Here is a 27,206-nt window from a genome sequence, read left to right as displayed (position 1 = left end):
CCAGCCTGCTCTGATGAGAAATCATTATTTTATCATTTATTTAACATTATTTTTGTTTTGCCTATTTTATAAATAAATTTATGTTAAATATGGCTGTTTATATACAAGTAAGATCAGATACACAAGGAAGATCAAATAAAGGTTGTCTCAAGAGGAGATACTGGTATTTTTTAAGTTTTCTGTTTCCTGTGGGTCTATTTAGATTGGCTCATAGTAAATGAAACTAGCCAAGTCTTTTATTTACATCCAGTTTTGCTAAATGCATGTAGAACACTTTTGAAATGGGGAACCATGATCATACCAAAGTTGCTTCCCCCGAAACATATAAATCATTAAGTATTTATACCATATCTTTCCTTTATTAGATATTGTTAATATCCAAGAATTGTATTGTTTGTGGTGCTTGTGTTGATCTGGTCACTGTTACAAAAAGAATTTCCTGCTATTTCCTCTAATATTGTACTCAAGTATTTTCAACAAAATTGTGTTGCAAATTGCTCCTTTTATAAGAAAAAAAAGAATTCTCAGTAAATCCACTGCGCCTCTTACGGCAGGTGTCTTCCATCTCAGTCCTTCATAGGGGACTCAAAGCTCCAAATTCTATAGAGCTTGAAAATACAAATGGCTGACTCCAAGATCTAGACTGCACCTCAGCACATACTTCAGTCACTGGACTTCTCTATACCCTTCCTTCCCAGATCTCTGCTCTAATTTCACTTTCTAGCCTTCAAAATTTTGACCCTATTATTAACCAATTCAAATTTGCACAGTCCTCCACATCCACACCCATTTCTATCTTCTAACTGAACACCAACTCCACCCTTTCTCCACCTCCCCCCCCCCCCAACATTTGGATTGTTTACTCCCACATGCTCTGCCAAGCACTATTGCAGGAAGCCAAACAACCAAGTGGACTGCCTTCCACAAATTTCTCCTGGTTCATCTTAACAGGTCCTCCATGACCAGAATTTAATCTTTGTCCTTTTTTTCTAAAGGACTGTCAGATTCTCAAAACCATCTGTCACAAACACCACTTTCTAAAGCACTATAATACTCGTCCTCTATTAAAAAATTTTTTTAAATGTCTACAAGCTCTCAACAAGAGCCTGGCCAATAGAAGAAAACAGACCAGTCAGGCAAAGGGGCAATTCATAGGAGGATAGAGAAAGGCTTCCAGAAAGCTGGCCACCTTTTCTTAGCCCAAAGCAGAGCAACTCAAAGTTTCTTGGCAGCATGCCTAAATCATTTCATCCCTTAAATGAATGAAATACATCACGAACCTAATTCTCAGCAACAAGAAAAATCTGGTTGCTTAGATAGATTGATGGAACTCTTAGGGGAACTGACTACTGTATTTTAGAGCTTGTGACAGAGAAAAAGTAAGGTAGACATTTGTGCAGAGTAGATTCCAAGAGACTAGAAGGAAAAGGAAGAGTTTAAAAGGACTGATTATCTTCCTTAGAAGTCAGTCCAAGTGGGAGAAAATGACTCTTAAGAATGAAATTCTGATGACAAAAAACAATGAAGAGAAAAAGGAAGAATTTCCTAGGGATCATGAGAGAAGAAGTAGAAGAACCTTAAAAGTCTTAAAAGAAATATATAGATAGGGGCAGCTAAGGTGGCGCAGTGGATAAAGCACCAGCCCTGGAGTCAGGAGTACCTGGGTTCAAATGCAGTCTCAGACACTTAATAATTACCTAGCTGTGTGGCCTTGGGCAAGCCACTTAACCCCATTTGCCTTGCAAAAACCTAAAAAAAAAATACATACATACATAAATATATATGCATATATATATATATGTATATATATATATGTATATAGTAAGATAGTTTATGGAAAATGAAATAAACTGCAGAGTATAGTCTTTTAAGAATATCATCAGGAAAATTAAAAACTAAGAAAAGAATAAGCCAAGGCAGATAAGGAATGCCAGGTTAAAAGGAAGTTTTTGTTTTTATTTTAATCTTTTTTAGGTTTTTGCAAGGCAAATAGGGTTAAGTGGCTTGCCCAAGGTCACACAGTAGGTAATTATTAAGTGTCTGAGACTGGATTTGAACCCAGGTACTCCTGACTCCAGGGCCGGTGCTCCATCCACAGTGCCACATACCTGTTGTATTTTACTCTTTATCATGAGAAAAATGATGATGAAAGAAAGATTGCCAAGAGGTTTGGTGAGATCACTATAACATATGTTGGAAAGAATTAGTGTTAAAATTCTGTTAGTCAGAATTCAAATATCATTTTGCACATATTCTTTTGTTTTGGTTTGGTTTTTTTGCAAGGCAGTGGGGTTAATGAGTTGCCCAATGTCACACAGCTATTAAGTGTCTGAGGTCGAATTTGAACTCAGGTACTCCTGACTCCACGGTGGGTGCTTTATCCACTGCCCACCTAGCTGCCCCTACATAGTGTTACTTCTGCCAGTGAGAATGACCTTTGGACTGGAAAGGGCAGAGCAAACCCAGTGAACAGAGTATTGAAATTCAGAATATTATAAGGTATGGCTTTGATGATTTCAAGTTTCCAGGCCAGACAAACTATCAGAAAGTCCTGAACTGGTAAAAATTGTCAACAGTAGTTGGAGAATCTGGAAAAGCTTCACAGCAAAGATGTTGCTAAGCATAAGCTTGAATGGAAGTTGACAACACATTCTAGATCGAAGGGCCAGTTAGTGAAAAGTCAAGCAGATTCTCTGAAGTACCCACCTCATACCTCTCAGACTGGCCAATATGACCAGAAAGGATAACGATCATCATTGGAAGGGTTGTGGGAAATCTGGGACACTACTATATTGTTGGTGTAGCCCTAAACTCATCCAACCTTTCTGGTGAGAAATCTGGAACTACATCCAAAGGGCAACAAAAATGTGCATACCGTTTGATCCAGCAATACCACTCCTGGAGAGATGATGAAAAGAGGTAAAAACATCACTTGTACAAAAATATTCACAGCAGCCCTGTTTGTGGTGGCAAAGAATTGGAAATCAAGTAAATGTCCTTCAGCTGGGGAATGGCTTAGCAAATGTGGTCTATGTATGTCATGGAACACTATTGTTCTATTAGAAACCAGGAGGGACAGGAATTCAGGGGAGCCTGGAGCCTGGAGGAATTTGCATGAACTGATGCTGAGTGAGATGAGCAGAACCAGAAAAACACTGTACACCCTAACAGCAACATAGGGACGATGATCAACCTTGATGGACTCATTCATTCCATCAGTGCAACAATCAGGGACAATTTGGGGCTGTCTGCAATGAAGAATACCATCTGTATCCAGATAAAAAACTATGGAGTTTGAACAAAGACCAAGGACTATTTCCTTTAATTTAGAAAAAAAAAAACCCAGATATCTTATTGTCTGATCTTGCTATCTCTTATACTTTATGTTTCTTCCTTAAGGATATGATTTCTCTCTCATCACACTCAATTTGGATCAATGTATATACCATGGAAACAATGTAAAGACTGACAAATTGCTTTCTGTGGGGGGTAGGGGGAGGGAAATAAGATTAGGGAAAAAATTATAAAACTCAAAATAAATAAAATCTTTAATAAAAAAAGAAAAAAGAAAAGTCAAGCAGTCAAGCAAGGAACTAGAATCAATGAAAATGTTTAGATTAAGCATTTGAGTACTTCAGGACTGGAAAAAAGCTAAAAGCTGCCAAGTCATGTGTTTGATTGGGGTTTTCTTGCCAGAGATCCTAGAGTGGTTTGTCATTTCCTTCTCCAGGTCATCTGACAGATGAGGAAACTTGAGGCCAATAGGGTGAAGTGAATTTCCCAGGGTCACAGATAAGTATCTAAGGCTGGATCTGAATTCAGGTCTCCCTGGCACAAGGCACTCTATTCATTGAGCCACCTGGCTATGCAGCCATGGTCTTCTTTACTTGACTGAAAACAGGCATTCTCAATTCGGATCCAGTTTTTAAAAGCACAGATTTCAACTGGAAGGAATGAGGAACCTGGCAGAAGCTAAGTCACATCTTCAGGAGCAGGAATCACTCTGTTCAAGTCCAAGACAATTATTAGTGCTTGATGGTGTAAGGGGATTTCTGGGCCAGAGCCAAGTCAGTGGAGCAAATCTAGAACGCTCCTGGAACTTTTTCCTGAAACAATTTTGAATGAAGCCTCCAAACAGATCCTAAAGTGACAGGAGATATCTTAGAGGAACTTCAGAATAGGTAAAAGAGGAGTATAGCTCAGCGTAGGCAGAAGAACTGGGAAGCCAAAGAGAGGCTCCTAGTCACAGCGCAGCTCAAGTTCTGGATCAGCTGGCCAGCAGTGAGGAGGTCTCAACCCCAACCAGGAGAGCAAGGTTTTGAGCCCTGGAATGCTGATGCAGCGTTGGGCTACCTTAGCACAGGGAGCCATCCCAAGCACTGGAAATGCCAGAGCGGAAATCCAGAGACCAGACACCCAGTCCCCAGCAAAATAAAGTGCTAACCACTGACAGTTGTTATTCTGATACTGACAAAAAATGCCATGTCAGAAGAGGAAAGCAGTGACAAAATTACACATGTGAAGCCTCAAAAAGCTAATAAATTGTTTTCAAATTCAAAAAGATCTGTTGGAAAAGTTCAAAAAGAAATTTAAAAACCAAAGAGAGGAAGAAGAAAAATGGAAAAAAAGAAATAAATCATGCAGCATGCAGGAGAATTATGAAAAATTAACTGAAGAAAACAATTTTTAAAGTAAAATTTATCAGTTGGAAAAAAATTACAACTGAAAAGAAAAGCAACTCATCTAAAACTAAAATTAACCAACTAGAAAAGGAAACAAAAAACTAATGGAAGAAAATAAAACCTTAAAAACTAGAATTGAATAAGTAGAGATGAATGACTGGGAAACACCAGATTCCATCAAACAAAATCAAAACGTTGAAAAAAAACAGAAGAAAATGTCAAGTATCTTTTAGAAAAACTATCAAACCTAGAAAATAGATTCAGGAGAAGTATTTTACAAATTATTCATCTACCTGAAAGTCATGATCAGAAAAGACAATATGTAGCAGGAAATTATCATGGAAAACTGTCTTAATATCCTAGAACAAGAAGATAAAATAGTCCTTAAAAGAATCTATCAATCATGCTCAGAAAAGGGATCCCAAAATAAAAACCCCAAGGAATAATGTAGCCAAATTTCAGAATTCTCAGCTAAAGGTGGGAAACACTGAAAGTACCCAAAAAAGAAGCAATTTAAATATCAGAGAACCACTGTCAGGATCATGCAGGATTTATCAGCCTCAACAATAAAGAACTGGAGAGCTTGGAATATGATAATCTGAGGGCAAAGGAATCTTGGATTATAATCCAAAAAGAATCAACTACCCTGCAAAATTCAGCATATTCTTTCCAGGGAAAAATGTCAATGATGTATAGAAGACTTTCAAACTTCCCTGAAAAAAAAAGACCATAACTGAACAGAAAATTTGATTTTTAAATACAAGGCTGAAGAGATGAGTAAAATAGTAAATGGAAGGGTTGTAAAAATGCTAGTCAATAAGGCTAAGCTGCCAACATCCCTACAAAAGGAGATAATACTTGTAATTCTTGAGGGTTATATTCATATTAGGACAGTCAGAGGGGCTGTTCATGAAAAGAGGATGTGAGTATAAACTGATTATGATGTAAGGATGCTTATGGCCCTTGAAAATTATACTTTTTTCAGGACAGTTGAAAGGAGTATATATTTTGATAGAGGACACAGGACACAGGACAAAAAAACAGATAGTGCTGGGCTAAGAAGGCAGAGGCAGAAGAGGAGAGATGTATTTAAAAATCTTCATGTGGCTCTTGAAGTGAATGACTTTTGACAGAGTTACAGGTGTCCATCAGTGTGACTGTTGACATTCCAAATCCAGAGAGGAAATGAGAAATGATTTCCAAATGGAAATCAGTGCAAGGTACAAATCCAAATGCATATGCCTATGTTCAAATGCACACATTTTTAATGAATATACAGAAATCATGTGGTCTTAATCATTTGAATCATTTAACTCACTTCCATAGTGACACAAGAAGTCAGAGAGCACCCCCCACCCCCGTGAGGAAGGGCAGCAGTCACTTCCATCTCTGATACTTAATGACCACTTTGCTTAGAGCCAGTCCTTGTTCTTGGCCATTCAGACCCTAAGAGGGAGACCATGTGCTCATGAGCCCTGTCAGAGAGAATATTCTCTTTCCAGGACATCCCAACAAGGACTCCCCCAACAACAAAAGAAAGGAGGCTGCACTTCTCAGAATTTTGAGATGAAGCAGACCTGGGAGCTGGGCTCAGAGGGAGACTTGTACCAGGTTCTGCCACCCTCCAACTTGATGTGGAAGCAGCAACAATGCCCCAAAGAGATGACAAGGCTGAGTCTGTGATGTCAGAGGGCCTCTGAGGGATGATGTCTCCCATGAGTGTGTTCAGTCTGGCCCCAGAAGGCAGAGTCCAGGAGTCCTGGGGGAAAGGACAAAGAAAGAGCTGGGACTGAAGCAAAGAAGAAAGCCTCTCCTGTGAGGTTCCCTCAGGTCTGGGTCAACTCCAGAGGCAGACAGCCTGGCTTTTATGGGTGCAGGAAGACCTAAGGGGCAGTTGAGGTCTCTTCCAAATCTAAATTTTTAAACTGAAAGAGCACACCAGGACCAAACCCTAAGGAAAAGGGCTATTTTATTTCCATCAGATTAACAGTTTAAAATAACCAAAAAAAAAAAAAAAAGTGTGAATGTGTCAGACAGAAGCTGTTTTATGTGAAAAGCTATTTGCATTACTAACAAATTTAAATGGATTATACAAAAAGATTACACCAGTCCTCAAAAAGAGTAAAGAGAAGAGAAGCTTGCTGGTATGATCTTCCTTTTCTCTAGCTCTCTCACCCTCCAAAAGAACAGACACACAAAATTCACTATGGAACAAATTCATTAACCTAGCAAAGTTTAAAACAGCATCTTGTATCTCTATTAAAATGTAAATATATTCATAAGTGCAGTTCAAAAGTAATTTCAAGTGCTCTGATCTCAGACCTTGCCCCAAACCCTAGCAGTCTGTGCCCTCAAATTATCTATTTTTCCTCTAAGAAATAGCTTGAGAAAAAGCCTTTTAAGGATGAATTTTAGATGAGGCATATTTTTTAAAAAGCCCAAAACATATTATGCCCCAATTCCATAAGAAGGACTATGCTCATCTGGGGATGAGATATTCAAAAATCGTGCCTTCAAACCTTCTCCAGGTGGAACACAAGGGAAACAAAATCAACACATGGTCCTCTGGGAGAAACATAAGGCAGACTAGCAGAAGCCCCTCAGAAAGGGGGAAGAGTTGTAAAAGGTCAGCTCCTGAGACACCTGGAGAAGGTAAATATATAGGCTGCAAAGGAGGGTGGAGGCCAAGAGCAGTTCTTAACCAGGGGATCAGGGAGGGATTCCAGAAGGGTTTGTAACTAAATCTCCAAAATTTCAATCAATGCTTTCTTTTGCATCTTATCTGATGCATTTAAAAGTATAATTCTGAGTAGAGGTCTACTAAATGGGCATCACCAGATGTCTCTTCCAAAGAGTCCCAACCAATATTAATAAGCCCTATCCTCAAGGCTATGGAAGCTATGGAAAGTTCCTGTACCATGGCAGCTAGGTAGTGCAGTGGATAGAGCACCAGCCCTGGAGTCAGGAGGACCTGAGTTCAAATCCAATCTCTGATACTTAATAATTGCCTAGCTGTGTGACCTGGGGCAAATCACTTAATCCCATTGCCTTAAATAAATAAATAAAATTAAAAGAAGGTTCCTGTATCAAGAACCATTTAAGGCTCCAGCTCTTTCATAGAAAGGTTAATGTGAAGCTGTAAAGGGAAAGGAGAAAGGCTACAAAAACCTGTGGGCAGTTAGCAAATAGTGAATAGGAGTTCAGTTGGGCTAGTGACCTGGGAAGTAGTGAGGTAGGGAAACAACAGAGACCTGAAGCTTAAACCTCAGAATTTACTCAGCTCCAGGCACTAGAGGCACAACCCCCCCAGGGCAGAGACCCAGAAGATTTGGAGAGAGATAGCCCACCCACAGCACACTGACCTGTCAAACAGAAAGGTGAGGGAGGGAACTCTACCCCACACACAGGCCTGCACCTAACAAGCTGCCAGACTTAAGATCCTTGGAAGACTTCTTTCCTGAGCCCCCTCTACTCCAGTGTCTGATACAAAATAGGAACTGAATCAACATGCTAGCTGGCTGACTGGGTGTGATAAGTGATTAGTTTTTATTTCTATATTAGTTATGGGAAACATTGGAAAGTAGTCTATATCTTACAGAGAAATAACTTGGAAAAGATGAGGAAAAGAGCTAAGGGTAGAATCAGAGGAATGTTAGTTTATAGAAGTAAATCAAGCTAATTTACATCTTCCTGGGAACAAGGGGAATCTCTCTCTGTAGAGTGGAAGAGGCAACAGGAAAACAAGGGCCCATAGAATTCAAAGGTGAATTAGTGAATGAACTAGCAGCAATCTAAGTGTAAGATTCACACATCTGTGTTATACCTTTCAAGGACCTGGCTACCAAATTGTGGGGAAGGGGAGGTTTGAGAAGAAATCTGAACCCATGTGGGGAGAGAATTGGGTTCTTCTGATAGGCCTGTGACCTCTGCAATATTTAGTCAATTGCGGACATGGGAGGGACTTGTGTTTCTAGGCAGGAAATAAAAAACCATGATTTCATGTGCAATGTGTGCCCATTTGGGAAACCCATTCTTAAGGACATTTCAACAAAGAATCCTATTTACTTCACTAATGGTGGTTCTGACTTCTTGGTAAGGGGCTTGTTTCTTACCCTGTGCATGTCAATAAGCTACTATCAGAAAGGCTTCTCCTCGTTCCCCTGTGGAATGACAGAGTGTATACCCAGCAGCTGCTCCTGGCACTTCCTGCAGGTGCCCCCACTCCCATAGCAGAGTCCCTCTGTTCCTGGCATCATAGACCAATGACTTCTAGCAACTGGCCATAACCATGAGAAGCAAGTGAACACACATAGCTCTCATTCTCTCACTGTGCTCATCCCTCAACTGCCCTTGAAGGATCCAGAGCCTCTGACTAGAAGCAAAGGGGCAGACCCTGACTGGCTGCCATTAGGGGACCCCAGAAGAACTGCAGCATCTCTACTTAGCTTGGAGGCGTTCTACTCACATGAAGTTGCTTTTCCTCATTTTACAACACTTTTTAAGCACCTATGTCCAGAGGGAAATCTGGAACATGGGGGTATAATGCCTCCACTCTCCAGCCTTCTATGCAAGGTCCCATTGTGAAGAGGCAGCAGAAAAGCCCAGGTAGAGAAGGAGTTAACACTGGAGATGAAAGGGGAGGCTTTGTTTGGGGCCACAGAGGGGGAAGGCCAAGAAATCCTGCAAAGGAAAAGGAAGGCAGTCCCCTGGTGGCCATTGTTGACAGGGTCCCAGTCTTCTTTTCCCTCCTGATGCTGAGGAAATGAAAGAGGTTTGGAATGGCCATGCTAACAGGGAGTGCAATAGGGGCCAAGAAGACATCAAGACTGAGCGCCAACAAAAGCAACACAACCAACAGCTTCCAGACTGCACCCAACACCACAGGATGGTCCAAGCTGAGGAACACTGGACTTAGATGGTCAAATCCCCACAGAAAGTTGTAGGGAATCGACTGGTAAAGAAGTCAATGAGGAGGGGAGGACAAAGCAGGGCAGTGTTAGGAATCATCCCTGTCCTCCAGAAACTCACACTTCAGATCTAAACTAAGGAAGAAAATGAACTACAAAGAATATATTAAAAGAAAGACATAAAACATAAGACACACTAATTAAGCACCATGGAATTAATATCATCTTGATACCCATAAAATGATTGAAAAGAATGGCTTTTGGGACAGTTTGGTAGTAGAGTGGATAGAGCACTGACCCTGGAGTCAGGAGGACTAAGCTCAAAGCCTGCATCAGACATTTGATACTTACCAGTTGTGTCACTGTGTCAATAGCAAGTCACTGTTGCCTCACAAATACCAAAAACAAAAACAAAAAAAGGATGGTTTTTGCTGGAGGCCAATGTAGGAGCAACAGGTCAGCTCCAAACTGCCTCCCCTTCCCCTCCAAGACTCCATCCCTGCTAAGCACAGACCCTGGGCTAGGAGCTATCTCAAAGCTCACCTGGGCACCAACTTCAGTGGAACCATTTATCCAAGGTGCTCCAAACTAATCAAATGACTAACAACTCCAATGGTCACATACAGGTTTAAAAACAAACAGAACTGAATTTCAGTCCTCAACTAGTCAACTCTATTAACATACATCACAAATACACCCTCCAATTCAGCAATGCAGGCAAGACTGAAAATAGGATGATAAACGAACACTATTTGGCAACTGTAATCCATCCAAATCTAGCTGCAGGCCAGGTAGAACCTGACTTGCACCTGGAGAGCTGATGATGAGTTTAACTTCAGGTTACTGTCTGCTATTCGACTTTTAACTGGTTTTCTTAAGCCAAAGAGGAAGAGGCAAGCAGTACCTCCTATGTGTTCTTCCTCTAAAGAGAAATGGCAGGAACAGGAAACAATTCCAGTTTTCTACAGGAGCAGTGAATAGCAAGCATATATCTCTAAGACAATGCCCAGCTTAACCCATGCCAGTGCATGCCCTTATGCACACTCACCAATGCACACGTCTATCTTGCCCTTAATAGATGCTTCGTGCAGGGGTGTGTAGTTCCAATTGTCCCGAGCATTCGGATCTGCCCCTTGGCAAAGCAACAGGCTCACAACTTCTGCATGGCCAAAGGAGCAGGCATTGTGGAGAGGAATCAGTCCGCCATCATCTCGGGCGTGGACATTGGCACCCATCTGCAGTAAGTGTTCTACCACATCCTTCCTTCCAAAACCTGAAAACAAAGAAAAAGGAATATTAGATGGTGATCTATATTTTAATGTTTCAAGTAAGAAAATATTTAGGAAGCTTAAAAATATAAATATAAATGACCAATTGAATGATTCTTCTCCTATCATGATGAAAACAGATAATATTTATGAAAATAAACTTCAGGATTCTATTCAAATACTGCTATCCCCACCCCCCCCAATAAGATCAGAAATGGCAACTCTTCTCCAGTTGCTGGGCAGCACTGAAGGGTACACCGTCTATGCTCTAGATACTCAAATAATTGTAAATACTCTTAATTTTCCAATCTTTAAAGGATAAAAGTATCTCCTTCTCCAAAGTTCCAAAAGACCAGAAACTCTACTTACTCAACTTTATCAAACAGAGAAGAAAAGGAAAAAAAGTCAAGAATGATTCCAAGGTTTCTCTCCAGTCAGAGAACAGTAGGACTCTTTAAGAGAAAGAGAATGGATAAGGAGGCCCATAATAAGACTGCCAGATCAAATTCAATTCTGGATATAAGAATATCAGGAGATACAGAGAAAGAGACTGAAGCTTTAGAGAAAAGTCAAATACGAAGGAAAATGAAAATTTAACATTAGTAGGACAGAATTCAATAACTTTAGGGTCATAAAAACCAAAGAACAGTTTTACAAAATGCAGTCCAAAATGAAGATCTTGTAGAGAATTTGAAGGGAATGAGAACTTAAAAGTCAATGAATTAGGCAGGAAGGTAATCTTGGTAACTTAAAAGTGAGTAACTTTACAAAATAGGGAAAACAATTTGGATGATTAATTTCAGATTCTAAAAATTTTAAATTTCTAATGTAAAATATCTTTAAAATGATGTTTACTTCTGGCCTTTATTTTAAATTTTCCCACTTTTATGGGTTTGTGTTCCTACCTCCATGTTAAAAATTCCCTTATATTTTTCCCCTTGGCATTTTCAATAAAAAAATTTAAAGACAACAAAAAAACAAAGTGATATTTCCCATCATTGAAGGAATGGAATTCATACCTAAATTAAGTGCTAAGAGGAAGAGATGTACAATGCACCATGGAAAAAAAATTAATTTATAGCCAGCCTGCTTCTAAACTGGATAAAAGGTAGGTTCAATCTAGATTTATTTTAGTACACTGGGTCATGCAAAACATATTCTAATTTGGTAGCTTCCAAAGAATATTTCTATAAAACAAGTTATATGTTTTCAAGGAATTAACATTACAAAATTAAAGTTGGGTTCCTCTATACAATATTCCCAAGAGCTAGGTAAAAATAGCAAATAATTAAAACAACCATACCTCATAGGCCTCAAAAACATCAGTCCATACTCAACCTATTCACTTTGTTTTTTGTAAAAAAAAATTATTCAATTTAATGAGATATACATTAGTCCTGGAGTCATAATAGTATGACTCCAGAGTCCCAGGAACTTTTCTTCCTCATCCTATTTTATTTTGATCTAATTTTTTTTTATTATTTTTTTAGGGTTCTTTTTTTTTACAAGGCAATGGGGTTAATTGGCTTTCCCAAGGCCACTCAGCTAGGTAATTATTAAGTGCCTGAGGCTAGATTTGAAATCAGGTCCTCCTGACTCCAGGGCTGGTGCTCTATCCACTGCGCCACCTAACTGCCCCCTTTTGATCTGATTACACTGCAATATCACATTTCATCAAGAGATTATCACATAATGTAAGATACTGTGGCATAACACATTGAAAATTATGCATACAAAGTTTACTTAGAAATGGAAAGCAATGTGAACAGTAAAAGAGGAGGAATTAAACAGTCCACTCTTAACATAAGTTTTTTTTAATTAAAAAGCATATACACATGGCCTCAACTGTCTAAAAAGGTGCTAAGAACAGTCTTTAGTCCTTCAACAACAGGTTTTAGATTAGAACAGCAGAACAGTTTATTTGGTCTGAAAATTCCAGTTACAACATGGACAAACAAGAATGGTTGTCAAGAATCCAAAGGGGGAAAAAAACTGAAACTAAGCTATGTTCTAATTCTCTTCAGCATAGAAACAGGAGTAAGAATCACAGCTGCTCTCATTTAAGTTATCCTTGTCAAAGTTAACAATTTTTATAACCCATGCTATTTGTCAAAGTCTAAATTCTCAAATAAGGGTTATAAGTTTAGAATGTTTATTTCTCCTATTAATTATTCTAATAATCACAGGAAGATAGATATTTAAAAATTAGGAAACCTAGACAATTATTTTTGTGAGGTTTACAAGGTTAAGTGTAAGGATAACATATTTTGAGCATATGTGTAATCTAATTCACTATCCCTATATCACTATAATTCACTAATAATTTAATTGCCTTTTTTAATGGAGAAATAGCCTTTTTTCATAGCAGCCCTCTTTGAGGTAGCAAAGAATTGGAAAATAAATGTCCTTCAATTGGGGAATGGCTTAACAAACTGTAGTATATGTATGTGATGGAACACTATTGTTCTAGTAGAAACCACGAGGGATGGGGATTCAGGGAAGCATGGAAGGATTTTAATGAACTGATGCTAAGTGAGATGAGCAGAACCAGCAACATGGGGGTGATGAACAACCTTGATGGACTTGCTGATTCCATCAGTGCAACGTTGATCAGGGACAATTTTGGGCTGTCTGTGATGGAAAATACCATCTGTATCCAGAGAAAGAATTGTGGAGTTTGAACAAAGACTATTACCTTCAATTTGGGGGGGAAAACTGTTATCTCATTATATAATTTTGCTATTTCTTATATTTTATTTTTCTTCCTGAAGGATTTCTCTCTGATCACATTGAACTTAGATTCTGTATACCATGAAAACAATGTAAATACTAAGATGGAAACAATGTAAAGATTAACGTGGAAACAATGTAAATACTAAGATGGAAACAATGTAAAGATTAACATGGAAACAATGTAAAGACTAACAGACTGCCTTCTGTGGGGCAGTGAGTTTAAAAAGTGAAGAATTCACCCCCTTCCAAGGCCACTTTTGCCCGGTTCCAAATCTGTTCCAGCTCTGGGATCCTATTTTGTGAGTGTTACAAGTTTATTCTTTCCAAGTTTTAGGTCTATATCTGAATCACCAAACATCAATCTGTAAAACTTGTAAATTTTTCATTAAAATTAAATAATTAGACATAAAGTTTATTCTCTAAGATTTATCAAGAACCTACAGCTGGAAGGAGAGAAATAAGGAGAGGAAAAACTGTAAAACTCAAAATAAATCTTTCTTTTAAAAAAAATATACCTTCTTCTTTTGCTATGTGGTGGTCATCTCCAAAGATGGCCTCCACCTGTAGGTTCTTGATAAATCTTAGAGAATAAACTTTATGTCTAACATACTTCTATTATTTAATTTTAATGAAAAATTTACAAGTTTTACAGATTGATGTTTGGTGATTCAGATATAGACCTAAAACTTGGAAAGAATAAACTTCTAACACTCACAAAATAGGATCCCAGAGCTGGAACAGATTTGGAACCGGGCAAAAGTATTATGGCCTTGGAAGGGGGTGAATTCTTCACTTTTTAAACTCACTGTATTTTTGAACCTTTGTTTTGAAGTTGAAACATTCTCTTAAGATATACCTCTTGAGAGGGCAACTGGGTGGTACAGTGGATAGAGCACTGGCCCTGGAGTTCATGTGACCTTGGGCAAGTCACTCTTAACCCCATTGCCTTAAAATTTAAAAACTTTAAAAAAAAATTTACCTCTTGAATTTTTAATGGAAATTCTTGTCTTTTTTTGGTTAGGACCCATGGCACTCCTCTAGTTTGAGAATTTTATTCTGGTGCATTCTTTTTGCGTGTTTTGTTTTGGAGTTGTGCCCCTGGCACCTGCTAGAATGACTTTGTTCAGGTGTCCACTTCTCATTTGTGTGTGACTTTGCTCAGTTGTCCTCTGTTGTTTTGTCTGGTTTTGTTTAATTGTTTGCTTAATAATGGGTAAATCACAATCAAAGATTAAAGATCCAGCAAGCAAAACAGCAGCTTTAATTTTAGATTGTGATTTACCCATATACCCCCTAGTGGTCTCTCCTCCTTTGGAGGAGATGGTCCCTCTAAAAGCCTTTAGCATCCCTCCTCCCCAGTTAATACTCTCCAACTTACAAATTCTCCCAGGACCTTAACGAAAGTATGGCTTAATTATATAGTCATTTAGCAGGGGGTTTTGACACTAATTATGGCTTAGTCTGTGATCAAGAAGAAGGTCAAATGAACAACTTTCAACCTTCTCCATCAGAAAATCTTAAAATCATCCAGCAGGACAGCAGCTTAAATTATACAGTTTGTGGTTGAAATGGCCTTCCAGTCTACTCAAACTTCAGTAGCTAGATTAGATAGAGGACTTTAGGAGACAAGGGAATTGAGAGGTAAAAAAAAAACAGGTTTCCACTAAACAGTCTATTTGTCCAAGATCCTGTCACCTCATGGAAAAAATGTCAGGTACTTGCCAATACTGCAGGAAGCTGGGACATTGGAAAAAAAATGCCAGACCCACCTCAAAGTTATGAAAAAACAGAAAAACAAGGGACCAAAATCTGGGGCTCTAACTAGTTCTTTCGGAGTTTTATTTCCTAGGATTTTTCCACCTATCTTTGTCCCTTGTTTATATGTTCTCATAGAAAATTTTCTAATTTTCAAAGTAGTAAATGTACAAGTTTACTATTGCAAAATTGAAACATTCAGTCAGATATCTAAATCACTGTCAGAAAGAATTTTGATGGTTTTAATCTGAATTTATTGCCATTCCATGGTATATATAAGAATTGTGTTTAATGTATCACAAGTATATAATTCCTGAAGAATCTCATTTTCTTTTTGAAGAAAATATGAAGATATTTCAAGAATGATATGAACATATTTGCACAGAAGTAAATAAATTTATAAACAAAAGCTGCAAAATCCATTATATTTATAAGGTTAAAGTCAAGAAATATCTATGTTGCTTTTGGTTATATTCTAAGAAATTCCAGTGAGGAAACATCCAGTTTAGTGAAATGTAATTAATTCATGTGTCCCCCAACTTGGAAATCTGATTTTTCTTATGACTGTTTTGTTTCATTTGGAATTAGAAACACCTGTTTGAAATGCATGTAATTTATTTTAAAGTCACCTAATATGTTCTAATAGTTTAAAAGGATGCTAAAAGCAATGGTTTTAGATTGTCATTTTGAATATAGTAAATAAGCGAACAGATTTTACAATTAAAAATTGTTTTTATAAAATCGGGTTCTGAATGCAATTTGGGATCACAGTATTTTTATATCACATTTTAATTATTTATTACAGCTCATTTTGAAAGCACAGTCTTTATGTGCAACAATTGACAGAATGCATTGTAAGCTTTTCTGTGATGAACTTCCTGTTCATCATTAGTCAATATTTGATCTTCATAAGCTAAACATCACTTTAAGTTGTAATTAGTGAAATTTGCTATTTTAAAGACCTTATGGAACTATTAATTGGCTTTCCATCTGTGTCTGACCCAGGTATGATCATCTAAAAAATTTATATTGGACCAATGACCTATGATACAAGAAGCCTATGAGATTCAGACATGCATACTGCAGGTAACAGTCTCACTGAGAAAGATTGGAAGCTTGTTCTGAATTCTCCTAACTATTTCCCCAGCATGGAAGATTTTAAGTCTGGTTCAAGGCATCTGGCCATCCACTTAACCTGACCTAGAAATTGACATCTAAATTAAAAGAAATTTTTCCCCTTTCTTATGTCCTTGGTCTTTATGGTAAATTTCTGTAACCATGTCAAGTGATCAATATAAAAAATAATAAACAAGTTATAAAAAAATTTTAAAAGCCATTTGTGCTTAAAGCTTTCTAAGTTCTAATAATCAGCTAGACTAGTATATCTCTTCTCAGCATCTTCTGTCTGCTACATGTTCCTGTGGGAATTAAGATTCTTTGAAGTACTAAGGGGATACTTAAGTAAATATAATAAAAGATTTTGTGGCATCAGACTATGATTCTCTATCATAACTATCTCAAATTCTGTTTTAAGGAACAGAAACTAGTCAATCAAGTACATCAGAAGGATGACTTGTGATTCATTTTTTAAAAAACATATTTAAACAAGCCATTCCGCAATTGACAAATGGTCAAAGGATATGCAAAGGCAATTTACAGATGAGGAGAGCAAAGCAATCCATAGCCATATGGAAAATTGCTCTAAATCATGACTTATTAGGAAAAATGCAAAGTAAAGCATCTCTGATGTACCACCTCTCAGACTGACCAATGAGAAATGTCGGAAGGCATATGGGAAATCTGGGACACTAATACATTGCTGGTGGAGCTGTGAACTCATCCAACCTTTCTGGAGAGCAATTTGGAATTACGCCCAAAGGGTAACAAAAATGTGCATACCCTTTGATCCAGCAATGCCACTACTGGGTCCATACCCTGAAAAGAGGATGAAAAAGGGTAAAAACATCACTTGTACAAAAATATTCATAGCAGCCCTGTTTGGAATGGCAAAGAATTGGAAATCAAGTAAATGTCCATCAAGTGGGAAATGGCGTAACAAACTGTGGTATATGTATGTCATGGAACACTATGTTCTATTAGAAACCAGGAGGGATGGGAATTCTGGGAAGCCTGGAGGGATTCACATGAACTGATGCTGAGTGAGATGAGCAGAACCAGAAAAACACTGTACACCCTAACAGCAACATGGGGGTGATGATCGACCTTGATGGACTTGCTCGTTCCATCAGTGCAACAATCAGGGGCAGTTTTGGGCAATCTGCAATGGTGAATACCATCTGTATCCAGATAAAGAACCATGGAGTTCAAACAAAGTCCAAGGACTATTTCCTTTAAGAAAAAAAAACAGATATCTTATTGTCTGATCTTGCTATCTCATACTTTATGTTTCTTCCTTAAGGATATGATTTCTCTCTCATCACATTCAACTTAGATCAATGTATACCATGGAAACAATGTAAAGACTAGGGGATGGCTAGGTGGCAGAGTAGATAGAGCACCAGTCCTGGAGTCATGAGTATCTGGGTTCAAACCTGGTCTCAGAGACACTTAATAATTACCTAGCTGTGTGGCCTTGGGCAAGCCACTTAACCCCATTTGCCTTGAAAAAACCTAAATAAATAACTCCTTCAAATGCAGAATGAAACTAAAGGAAGCTGATGACTTTGCAAGAAATCAGGAAGAAATAAAACTATTCCAAAAAGATCAGAAATTATTAGAAAATATAAAATATCTCATTGGAGAAACAACTGACCTCAAAAACAGATCCAGGAGAGAGAATTTAAAATTTATTGGGCTGCCTGAAAGTCACTATCAGGAAAAGAGCCTAAACTTCATTTTTCAAGAAATAATACAGCTAAATTGCCCTGCGATCCTAGAAGCAGAGGGTAAAATATAAATTGAGGGAATTCACTGGTTACCTCCTAAAAGAGATCCCAAATGAAAAACTTCCAGGAATATTATAGCCTAATTCCAAAACTCTCAAGTCAAAGAGAAAATACTAAAAGCTGCCAGAAACAAACAATTCAGCTACTGTGGCTCCATAGTCAGGATTACACAGGATCTGACAGTATCTACATTAAGGGTTCGTAGGGATTGTAATATGATATCCTGGAAGGCAAAAGATTTTGGTTTACAACTGAGAATCAACTATCCAGCAAAACTGAACATCCTCATTCAGGGGAAAAGATGAACTTTCAATTAAACAGGGGACTTTCAAACTTTCCTATTAAAACAACCAGAGCTGAAAAGAAAGTTTGATCTTCAAGTACAGGACTCAGGGGAACCATAAAGGGGGTGAACAAGGAGGACTAACTATAAGGACCTTAATGATATTTAACTGTTTGCATTTCTGCATGGGAAGAAGATACTGATAACTTGTATAAACTTTCTCAATTATAAGAGCTGTGAGAAGGAGCATATATAGACAGGGCACAGGAAGGAGTGGAATATAATGGTATAATATAGTAAAAATATGGAGTCAATGGGTGATAAATAAAAGTACTGGGAGGAAGAAAGAACTAAGATATTTCACATAAGAGTCAAGAAAAAGCTTTTGCCATGGAGTGGAACGGGGGAAGGTGAGGGGGAATGAGTGAGCCTTCATTCTCATCAGAAATGGCTCAGAGAGGAAATAACATACACTCTTAATAGAGTATAGAAAGCTATCTTACTCTAGAGAAAATGAGAAGAAAGGGATGGGATAAGGGGGAATGGGGGAAGGGAAGGAGGAGTAGGTGATAGAAGAGAAGGGCAATCATGGGAGAGGGTACTCAGATACAACACACTTCTGAACAGTAGCAGGGTGAACGGAGAGAGAGAATGGAATAGATGAGAGGATGAATAAAGTGGAGGGAAATACAGCTAGTGATAGCAACTGTGGGAAAAATATTGAAGCAACTTCTCTGGTGGACTCAAGACAAAGAAAGCAACTTATCCCAGAGTCAGAGTTGTTGGAATCTGAACACAGACTGAAGTACTTCTCTCTCTCTCTCTCTCTCTCTCTCTCTCTCTCTCTCTCTCACTATTCTTGGTTTCTCATCTTCTGGGGGGGGTATGTTTACTCTCATAACAATAATATAAAACAAATTTAAAAATGAAATCTTTTTAATAGAGTCTCTATGGAGGGGAGGGGAGAGAGAAATTAAAAAGACACAATATCTAAGATTTGAATTCTTTTATGCTATCTCTGAGGACAAGGAGAAATATGAATGAACAAGCACGTAAGTGCTAAACTTATAAATGGAAATTCAGAAGTATTTGTGGGTTCCTAAAGGTGGAACACTATGAGAAAATCTACTTTCAATTGGAGCTATTTAACTAAGCTTTTAAAACCAAATCACACACATTCACTGAATGGTCAATTTTCTATTAGTTCATTTTGGGGTTTAGATAGCTTATCATGTGTACAAATAGCCACTGTTGTCATTTTTTTTTTGGTTTTTGCAAGGCAATGGGGTTAAAGTGACTTGCCCAAGGTCACACAGCTGGGTAATTATTAAGTGTCTGAGGCCAGATTTGAACTCAGGTCCTCTTGACTACAGGGCCAGTGCTCTATCTACCATACCACCTAGCTACCCCTTAGCCACTGTTTTCTGTTCTGGCTAGAGTCTTCCCCTTTCAGATTGAAATTTTTATAACTAAATTAGGCCATCTTTGTCTCAGTTTTTACCCTTTGCTCACCAAATGGGCACTGGCTACAACAAACTGAGGCCTGGGGAAAAGCTTAATTGAGAAAGAACAAGATCATCCACTGAATTCCTGATCTTCATCCCTGGCCACTGACAGTTTCCTGGACTTTGATGACCCTGGAGGAGAGTGAGACTGATGACTTTGCCCAACTCTGCCTCACTTAAATCCAATTCACATCTAAGTCAAGACAACAACCCAATGATATCATTGGTCTTCTCCCAGAACTGAGGAAGAATAACAACAAAGGAGAGCAGATGGAAAGTCTGTAAGCTCATCCCTTTGTACCAAGAGCTCAGTAACTCTGATTAATGAAAAGGAAGGCAAAGGCCTCATTCACCAGGAGTTTCACTCCATGGAGGTATAGTGCCATCTTTGTTACTGCTGTTCTTCCCCACTTCCCTATACAACTTTTCAACCTCACAGCCCCCAAACCAAGGGTGATACCATCACCAATGGATATGTGAGTAGAGAGAAAGAGATCTAAAAAAATAATACACTGAGAAGAGAAATGATAAATAACTGGCTACAGAATGGAGATGTGGGCTAAAAGCACATAAGAGGTTACGGATGAAATAGAGGGTAAAGCAGGGTGACTCAGAAGATGATGGTGCCCTCCAGAATAACAGGGAAGAAAAAGAGGATGAATCTGAGGTAGAAACCATTTTCAATTCTGTACTGATACTTGTCCTTCTGGTCTTCTCTCTCCAGCAACAACTACTATATCTGTCTTCCAGTTTCAGCTCCACCCACATGTCACCTACCCAGGACACCCAGCTCACTATCTTCTCTTCAGGTATCACTACTTCTCACAGCAGCCACATTGACAAACATTTCTGAAGCATTCACTTTATGTGCCAAGCATTGGACTAGGCTCTGAATACACAAGACTGCCCCTGCCAAGAAGGCACTCAGTAAAACGGGTAGAAGCACTGAGTACTAAACAAGCCATGTGCAACCCAGAGAAAGTCATCCAACTCAAAGAGATTAGGAAAAATGCTTCTTGTAAAAGATGGGACTTGGGTCTGGATTTGGAAGAAGTCAGAAGGCAGCAATAAGGAGAGAGAACGTTCCAGACTGGGGGAGAAAGTGTAGAAACTGCTCTGGTTTAGAAGAAAAAAAAGTCAGAGGAGAGGAGCAGGCAGTGGTTAAGATGTGATCCTGGAAGCAACACTTGAGGATCATCGCTCCTGAGAGCTGAACAGAGATGGGCTGGAATGGGAAGAGACTTCACACAGCTATGTAGGAGCCCAAGAATGAGGGGAAAGTGTGCAGAGAGCAGCATTAGTGTCAGAGGAGAGAAAGGGAAACAAAGATGGAAAAGACAGGACTTGGCAGCGAGTTGGATATGAGTTGAGGATGATACTGGGGTAAACTTGGGGATTAGGAGGATGGGGGTGCCCTCAAAATTAACAGATTCAGAAGAGAAGATCTGGGGGATATATTCAGTTTTGAACGTGCTGAGTCTAAGATGTCATCAGGAGATCCAGTTTGAGATGTTCCTGTAGACAATGAGAGAACTGAAATTAGAGGTCAGGAAAGAAAAGGCTGGACAAGTAGATCTAAGAGTCATCATACACAGAAGATAATCTAGAAGCTTATGAGACCACCAGGTGAAGAAATGTAGAGGGGAAAGAAGATCTAAAATAGAACTGTGGAAAACACCCAACCATTAGTGGCCTGTGTGAAAGGCAGACAAGGAGCCAGCAAACAGAGAAAAGAATCAAGTCAGATATCCCAAGGTCAAGAAGAAAAAGAATCGCCCCCCCCCAGCACATTAGATTTACCAATTCAGAGATCATAACAGAGAGCATTTTCAGTTGAATAATGGGATGGAAACCAGACTGCAGAACAAGAGACAAAAGGGTCATTATTCTAGTAGTAAGAATGGATAGATCAAGAAAGAGTTTTTTGAGGGAAGATAAGAGTATGCTTGTGAGCAGTAAGCTAGTAAAAAGGAATAGTCTGGGGCAGCGGATGAAGCACCAGCTCTGACATCTAGAGGACCTGAGTTCAAATCCAACCACAGGCACTTACTAACCACCTACCTGTGTGACCTTGAACAAGTCACTTAACCCTGTTTTCTTAAATTTTTTTTTTAAAAGAGGGGTAATGGAGACAATGTAAAGAATAACAGGCTAGGGGCGGCTAGGTGGCGTAGTGGATAAAGCACCAGCCTTGGAGTCAGGAGTACCTGGGTTCAAATCTGGTCTCAGACACATAATAATTACTTAGTTGTGTGGCCTTGGGCAAGCCACTTCACCCCATTTGCCTTGAAAAAAAAAACCCTGAAAAAAAATAACAGGCTGCCTTCTATGGGGAGTGGGGGAGGGAAGAGATTTGGGGGGGAAAATCATAAAATTCAAAACAAATAAATTTACATATAAATAAATAAAAGAGTGGGATAGCCTTAAGACACTTTGGTGAGGATGACAAAGAGAAACTACTAAGAGAAGGCAGAATGAAACGGGACCATTGATGCCTGTGGCAGAAGAGGAAAGACCACTTCTTTCTGTGAGACAGGATAAAGATAGTACTAAATGTATACAAAAGAGGCAGTCAGCTGAGCAAAGGGTATTGTATTGGGAAGGGAAAAAAGGGTTTAGAAAATCTGCAATGGTGAGCAGGAATGGTTGGTTCATCAGGAAAGCAGAATAAGATTGCCCAACTACAAGGAAGGCCACATGAGGCCAGAAAGAGCAAATGCAGAACAAATGGGTAGAGGGCCCAGTCAGTGTATTATTGTTTTTCTCCATCTTCACTTGGCAGCAAGTGAGTATGAAGGCAATGAATGGTTGGGGTAATCCAAGCTAAGACCTGGCTGAGAAAGAGAGGACAAGGAGTCACACATAGTTGAACAGATCTGCCAAAGAATCAAGATGGACAAAGAGAAGAGAATGGAGCCAGAGCAGGGCTGAGATGTAAACAAAGAATGAAGTTCAGGACTGCAAGGCAGGAAGAGAGGTGGGACGAAGAAGAGATGGTGCTCAGAGAAGGAAATTTCAGAACTCTAGACCATGAAAGCAAAACAAGCTCATGGGAATGCCATTCTGTGTAGAGCTGTAGAAGAGTGAGGAGTAGGTCCTGGAAAATGAGAAGGTGAAGAATTTAAAGGTTAAGGTATTTGAGGGAATATCAATATGATGAAATCCCCTAGTATGAGGATAGAAGCTTATCATTCAAAATCCCCCTCCCCAACTTCCTCCCCCCTCATCCCCTTCTCTTGAGCACAGGACAGAGCCCCTCTTCAGGTCTCCCTGGACCTGAAGTAGCTTCCATTTGGACCATTGCAGTAGCTTCCTCATTGATTTAGTTCCAATCAGTCTCAGCCCTCTCCAGTCCTCCCTTCCCGAAGCTGTCCACTTTGTCAGGCCAGTGCTTTAGGAACAACAACAAGCCATTCCTTTGTCCCAGACACTTCCACACTACTCTGTTGCCTCTAGGATAAAATACAAATTCTACTGCCGGGCATGAACAGTCCTTCAGCACTGAGCTCCAGCTCACCTTTCCAACTAATTTAGACATAACAAGTCAACAATCATTTGGGTCAATCCTTAGACATTTACACTTAACACCATTTGTAAAATGAACTGGAGAAGGAAATGACAAAGAGTCAATACAACTGGAACAACACAACACTCCCTCCTCTCTAAGAGGTCCATTCTAATGGGGGGGGAGGGGAGATAACATGCAAACAATTTTGTAAAAACAAGCTATAGACAGCACAATTGAGTATCATCTCAGAAGAAGTCAGAGCCTGAAGGGAGACAACCAGGATCTTCAGGTCTCTGTCAGACTGGGACACCAGAGGTGCTGTTCCTTGTATATCCTATCCTGTTGCACACTTCCAGGAAGCCTAGAATGCTCTTCTTTCTCATCTGTAATTTTTAGGAAGCCCTAGCTCCCTTGAAGGTCAAGTCAATTGTCATTTCCTTCAAGAGGATCTTTTCAAATTCACCTAATTAGCAGAGGCTCCCCTCCACTCACCTCATATATTTGCATATTTGTTACAGGAGCACAAAGATGAATTCCCTAATGCCTGTATCCCTACACCAAGCAAAGTTCTTGATATCAAAGAGTTTAATTGTAATAAAAACTTAACTGACTGAGTCATCTCTAACAGAAATGTTGACATGGATTCAACTCACTTGCTCTAGTTATATGCATCTTCAATCTTTAGACAGTATCTCACCTTTCTAGATTCAGATTTAGCATGAAAGAGACCTAAAAGGTCACTGAGTGTAACCCCCCCCCATTGCAGAGAAGATGAAATTGAGGTTCAGAGTAGTCACTCAGGCAGCAGGGAGCAGAGCTGATCTTTGATCCCCAGTCTTTGGACTTCCAAATCCAGTGCTCTTTCCACTCCATCCTATCCTGTTACCAAGAGTTAAGCTTCTATGGCCTAAAATGGCCTAAAAATTAAGGTTCTGAAAATGTCCTGTACCCCAATAGAACTGAAAAAGCTGGAGGCCACAAGACGATGAAGGCCATTTGGGATTGTTCCTTGTTTCTTGGGTGATTCCTATTTAATACAATAACCACAATCACGAAAATGAAAAGAACACTTATCAGAAACAGAAATCTTCATGAATAATATAATGGCCAATCTTGGTCACAAAAGACAGGTGAATGGCTGGTCCCTCCAAAGTCCTTCCGGAGTGCTGGGAGAGAACAGGGTCACAGAATGTCATGAAAGCTGTTTACCCAACTATTGTACTGAAGGAATTTTGTGTAGCAGTGTCTTGTTATAAGGGAAGTCTATTCAAAATTCATAGCCAAGTGAAAACATAAGGGTTAGGAACAGGGACTGAACCAGTGATTTCAGTGATAAGGCAACTTTGGATAAGGTGAAGAGACAGTACAGGGATGGGATGCTGTCCTTGCCCTTCTTCCAAGCTATCCCTTAAAGTCCCAGGGGAATGTCACTTCCTCCTTGAAGTACTTTGCCACCCAATTAGAAAGGGTATTTTCCCAATTGTAATACTTAGATAATCACTTTACCCAGGTCTTTGTATCTTACACTTAATGTTCACTGAATGAATGAAAAGTGTGATTTTAGTTGAGGATAGTAGACACTGAGATAGAAAGGACTAACTAGTCAAATCCTTTCATTTTATCAATGAAGAAAGGAGGATAGAGTGACTTGCCTAAGGTCACTCAGGGAGAAAGGTCTATAAAGAGATCTGAACCTAGATCCTGGGATTACAGCGTCAGGACTCTTCCCATAGTAGCAAAACCACTTCTTTATCCCAACAGTGCCAGATTACCTCTCTCAGACTCAACCACATTTGCATCAATTTGGAAAAATCATTTAGTTCTATGATGGTGAAAAACTGAAAGAATATTTTAGATGAAAGGAGTCAGCATGGCTTAGTCTGGAAGGATGGGGGGGGGGGCAGTCTCCAAATGGCTGCAAAGCTGTCCAAGGGGAAAATCACTTTCTCTCAGTCCCATTTTCCAAACTACAAAAAAGTGAATAACAATAGCCACATGTGAGTCACAGGATAGTTCAGGGATCAAATCAAAGAATTCACACTTGGCCCAGGGAACATCTCAAAGGGTGACACCAAAGCTAGCCACAGGACGATAGCTAATTATTTTATTTTCACTAGATTATCTGCAGAGGTGGAATTCAGACAAAAGAGTTCAGACCATCTATTTTGTCAACGTATTAACCATTCATTCTTGCTGCCACTAGAGAGCCCTTCTTAGTCCTGATGGGCTGAGAGAAGGTGAACTCCTCTCCAGTCACCTTACCAACAGCTGCTTCAGCCTTGGGTCTGAGACCCCTCCCATTCAGCTCTAGAATGCCCCTCTAGGGGTTCTCCACTGCCCACTGTCCAGAGTAGGGAGAAGTTGTCCTGGCTCACTGTTCCAGGCAAGTCCCAGTCATGCTACACTCCAAATGGACATTTCTCTAGCTCACACTGTATAGCAGACATTGTGCTAAGAACACTTAACAATTATTTTTTCAATTGATCCTGGCAACAACCCTTGGGAGTTAAGCACTATCATTTTCTTCATTTTACAGTTGAGAAAACTGAGGCTGGCAGAGTTTGTGGTCAGGGTCACAAATTTGACTCCCTGCTCTCTGATCCCATTCACACAAGTTACCTGGCACCTATTTGGCTCTTTGCCAACCCTTCCAATCATGGAACCATGGTCAAATCAAGAGGGCCTAAAGAAATCTTCATTGGTCATCAAGAATATAAACAACTCAAAGGAGAGAAGATATCTTTGCTTTGGCCTGGAAGCCCCAACATCTATCACAGTGATACCTTCCCAAAATCTCAAGATTCACTTACTTAATATGGTATGCTGTGTCAATTGATCAAAAGTTACATCTGATGAACTGATGTCTGGACAGTTTTTACCCCATAAGTTTTTTCCCCCACCAAGTTTGAGGTAATTCTTCTGCATTACCACAAGACAATCCTGCTTCTCTCTTCAATGATCACCTTTCTCCAATCAGCTCCAATTACTGTTCAATGAGGTTTCTAAAAGAATCAGATTTCCAGTCTTCTGTATCTGACACCCAATTTAATACCTCACCACTCTTAACTTGTAAAATTAAGAGACCAATGCTTCAGAGTCCAACAAGAAACAATATCTCAAAACCCAGATGCAGAGGAAAGAGTAAAAATGTAACTCTTCTCCCACAAAACAATCTCAAGAGAGGGCCTTTTTATCTCCTGACTCCTAACCTGAAGCTGTCTAAAAAAGCCATGATCTAACAAAACCCAGGCATAAATTAACAAGGAAATTCTACTCAAAATCACTGAGAAATGCTCCCAGGCCAGTACCAAGACTCCCCTTCCACCTCCTCAGCAGCTTTGCTAAAAGGCGGTCCCCCAGACCCAATTAATCTTCCAAATGCCACTAAAGACATTTTCCCCAAGTGCAGAGCCTTACCCAACTCAATAAATTCCAGTCTCTTCCTTTTTCCTCTAGATTTGAAAAAAGCTCCTGTTTAACAAAAGCCTCCAGAGCCAAGCCCTAATCTTTGAGGTCTCTCTCCCCTCCATTTGGGAGCCTACTCCAACCAAGACTCAGAGACCTGAGGGTCTCTCCTTCCCCCGCCCCAGATGAATTTGCCAAAAGGGCCCAAACCACTCATCCCTCATTCTTCCAACTTAGCACCAAGCACCCTGGCA

General features: G+C 39.4%; 1 protein-coding gene across 2 annotated transcripts in view; it reads right to left on the bottom strand.

Moving 5' to 3' along the window:
• TNKS (tankyrase) overlaps positions 1-27,206 on the bottom strand; it is a 207,598-nt gene that overhangs the window by 157,794 nt on the left and 22,598 nt on the right. For both annotated transcript variants that reach the window (XM_074228240.1, XM_074228239.1), the window contains exon 2: positions 10,638-10,862. In XM_074228240.1, coding sequence (XP_074084341.1) covers positions 10,638-10,824 — 187 coding nt within the window. In that variant the 5' untranslated portion in view covers positions 10,825-10,862. The remainder of the gene's footprint in view (positions 1-10,637; positions 10,863-27,206) is intronic.

The sequence above is a fragment of the Macrotis lagotis genome, chromosome 3 (assembly GCF_037893015.1).
Source record: "Macrotis lagotis isolate mMagLag1 chromosome 3, bilby.v1.9.chrom.fasta, whole genome shotgun sequence".
Classification (NCBI taxonomy): domain Eukaryota; kingdom Metazoa; phylum Chordata; class Mammalia; order Peramelemorphia; family Peramelidae; genus Macrotis; species Macrotis lagotis.
The sequence above is the reverse complement of the archived record's forward strand: the minus strand, read 5'-3'. Positions and strand labels throughout refer to the sequence as shown.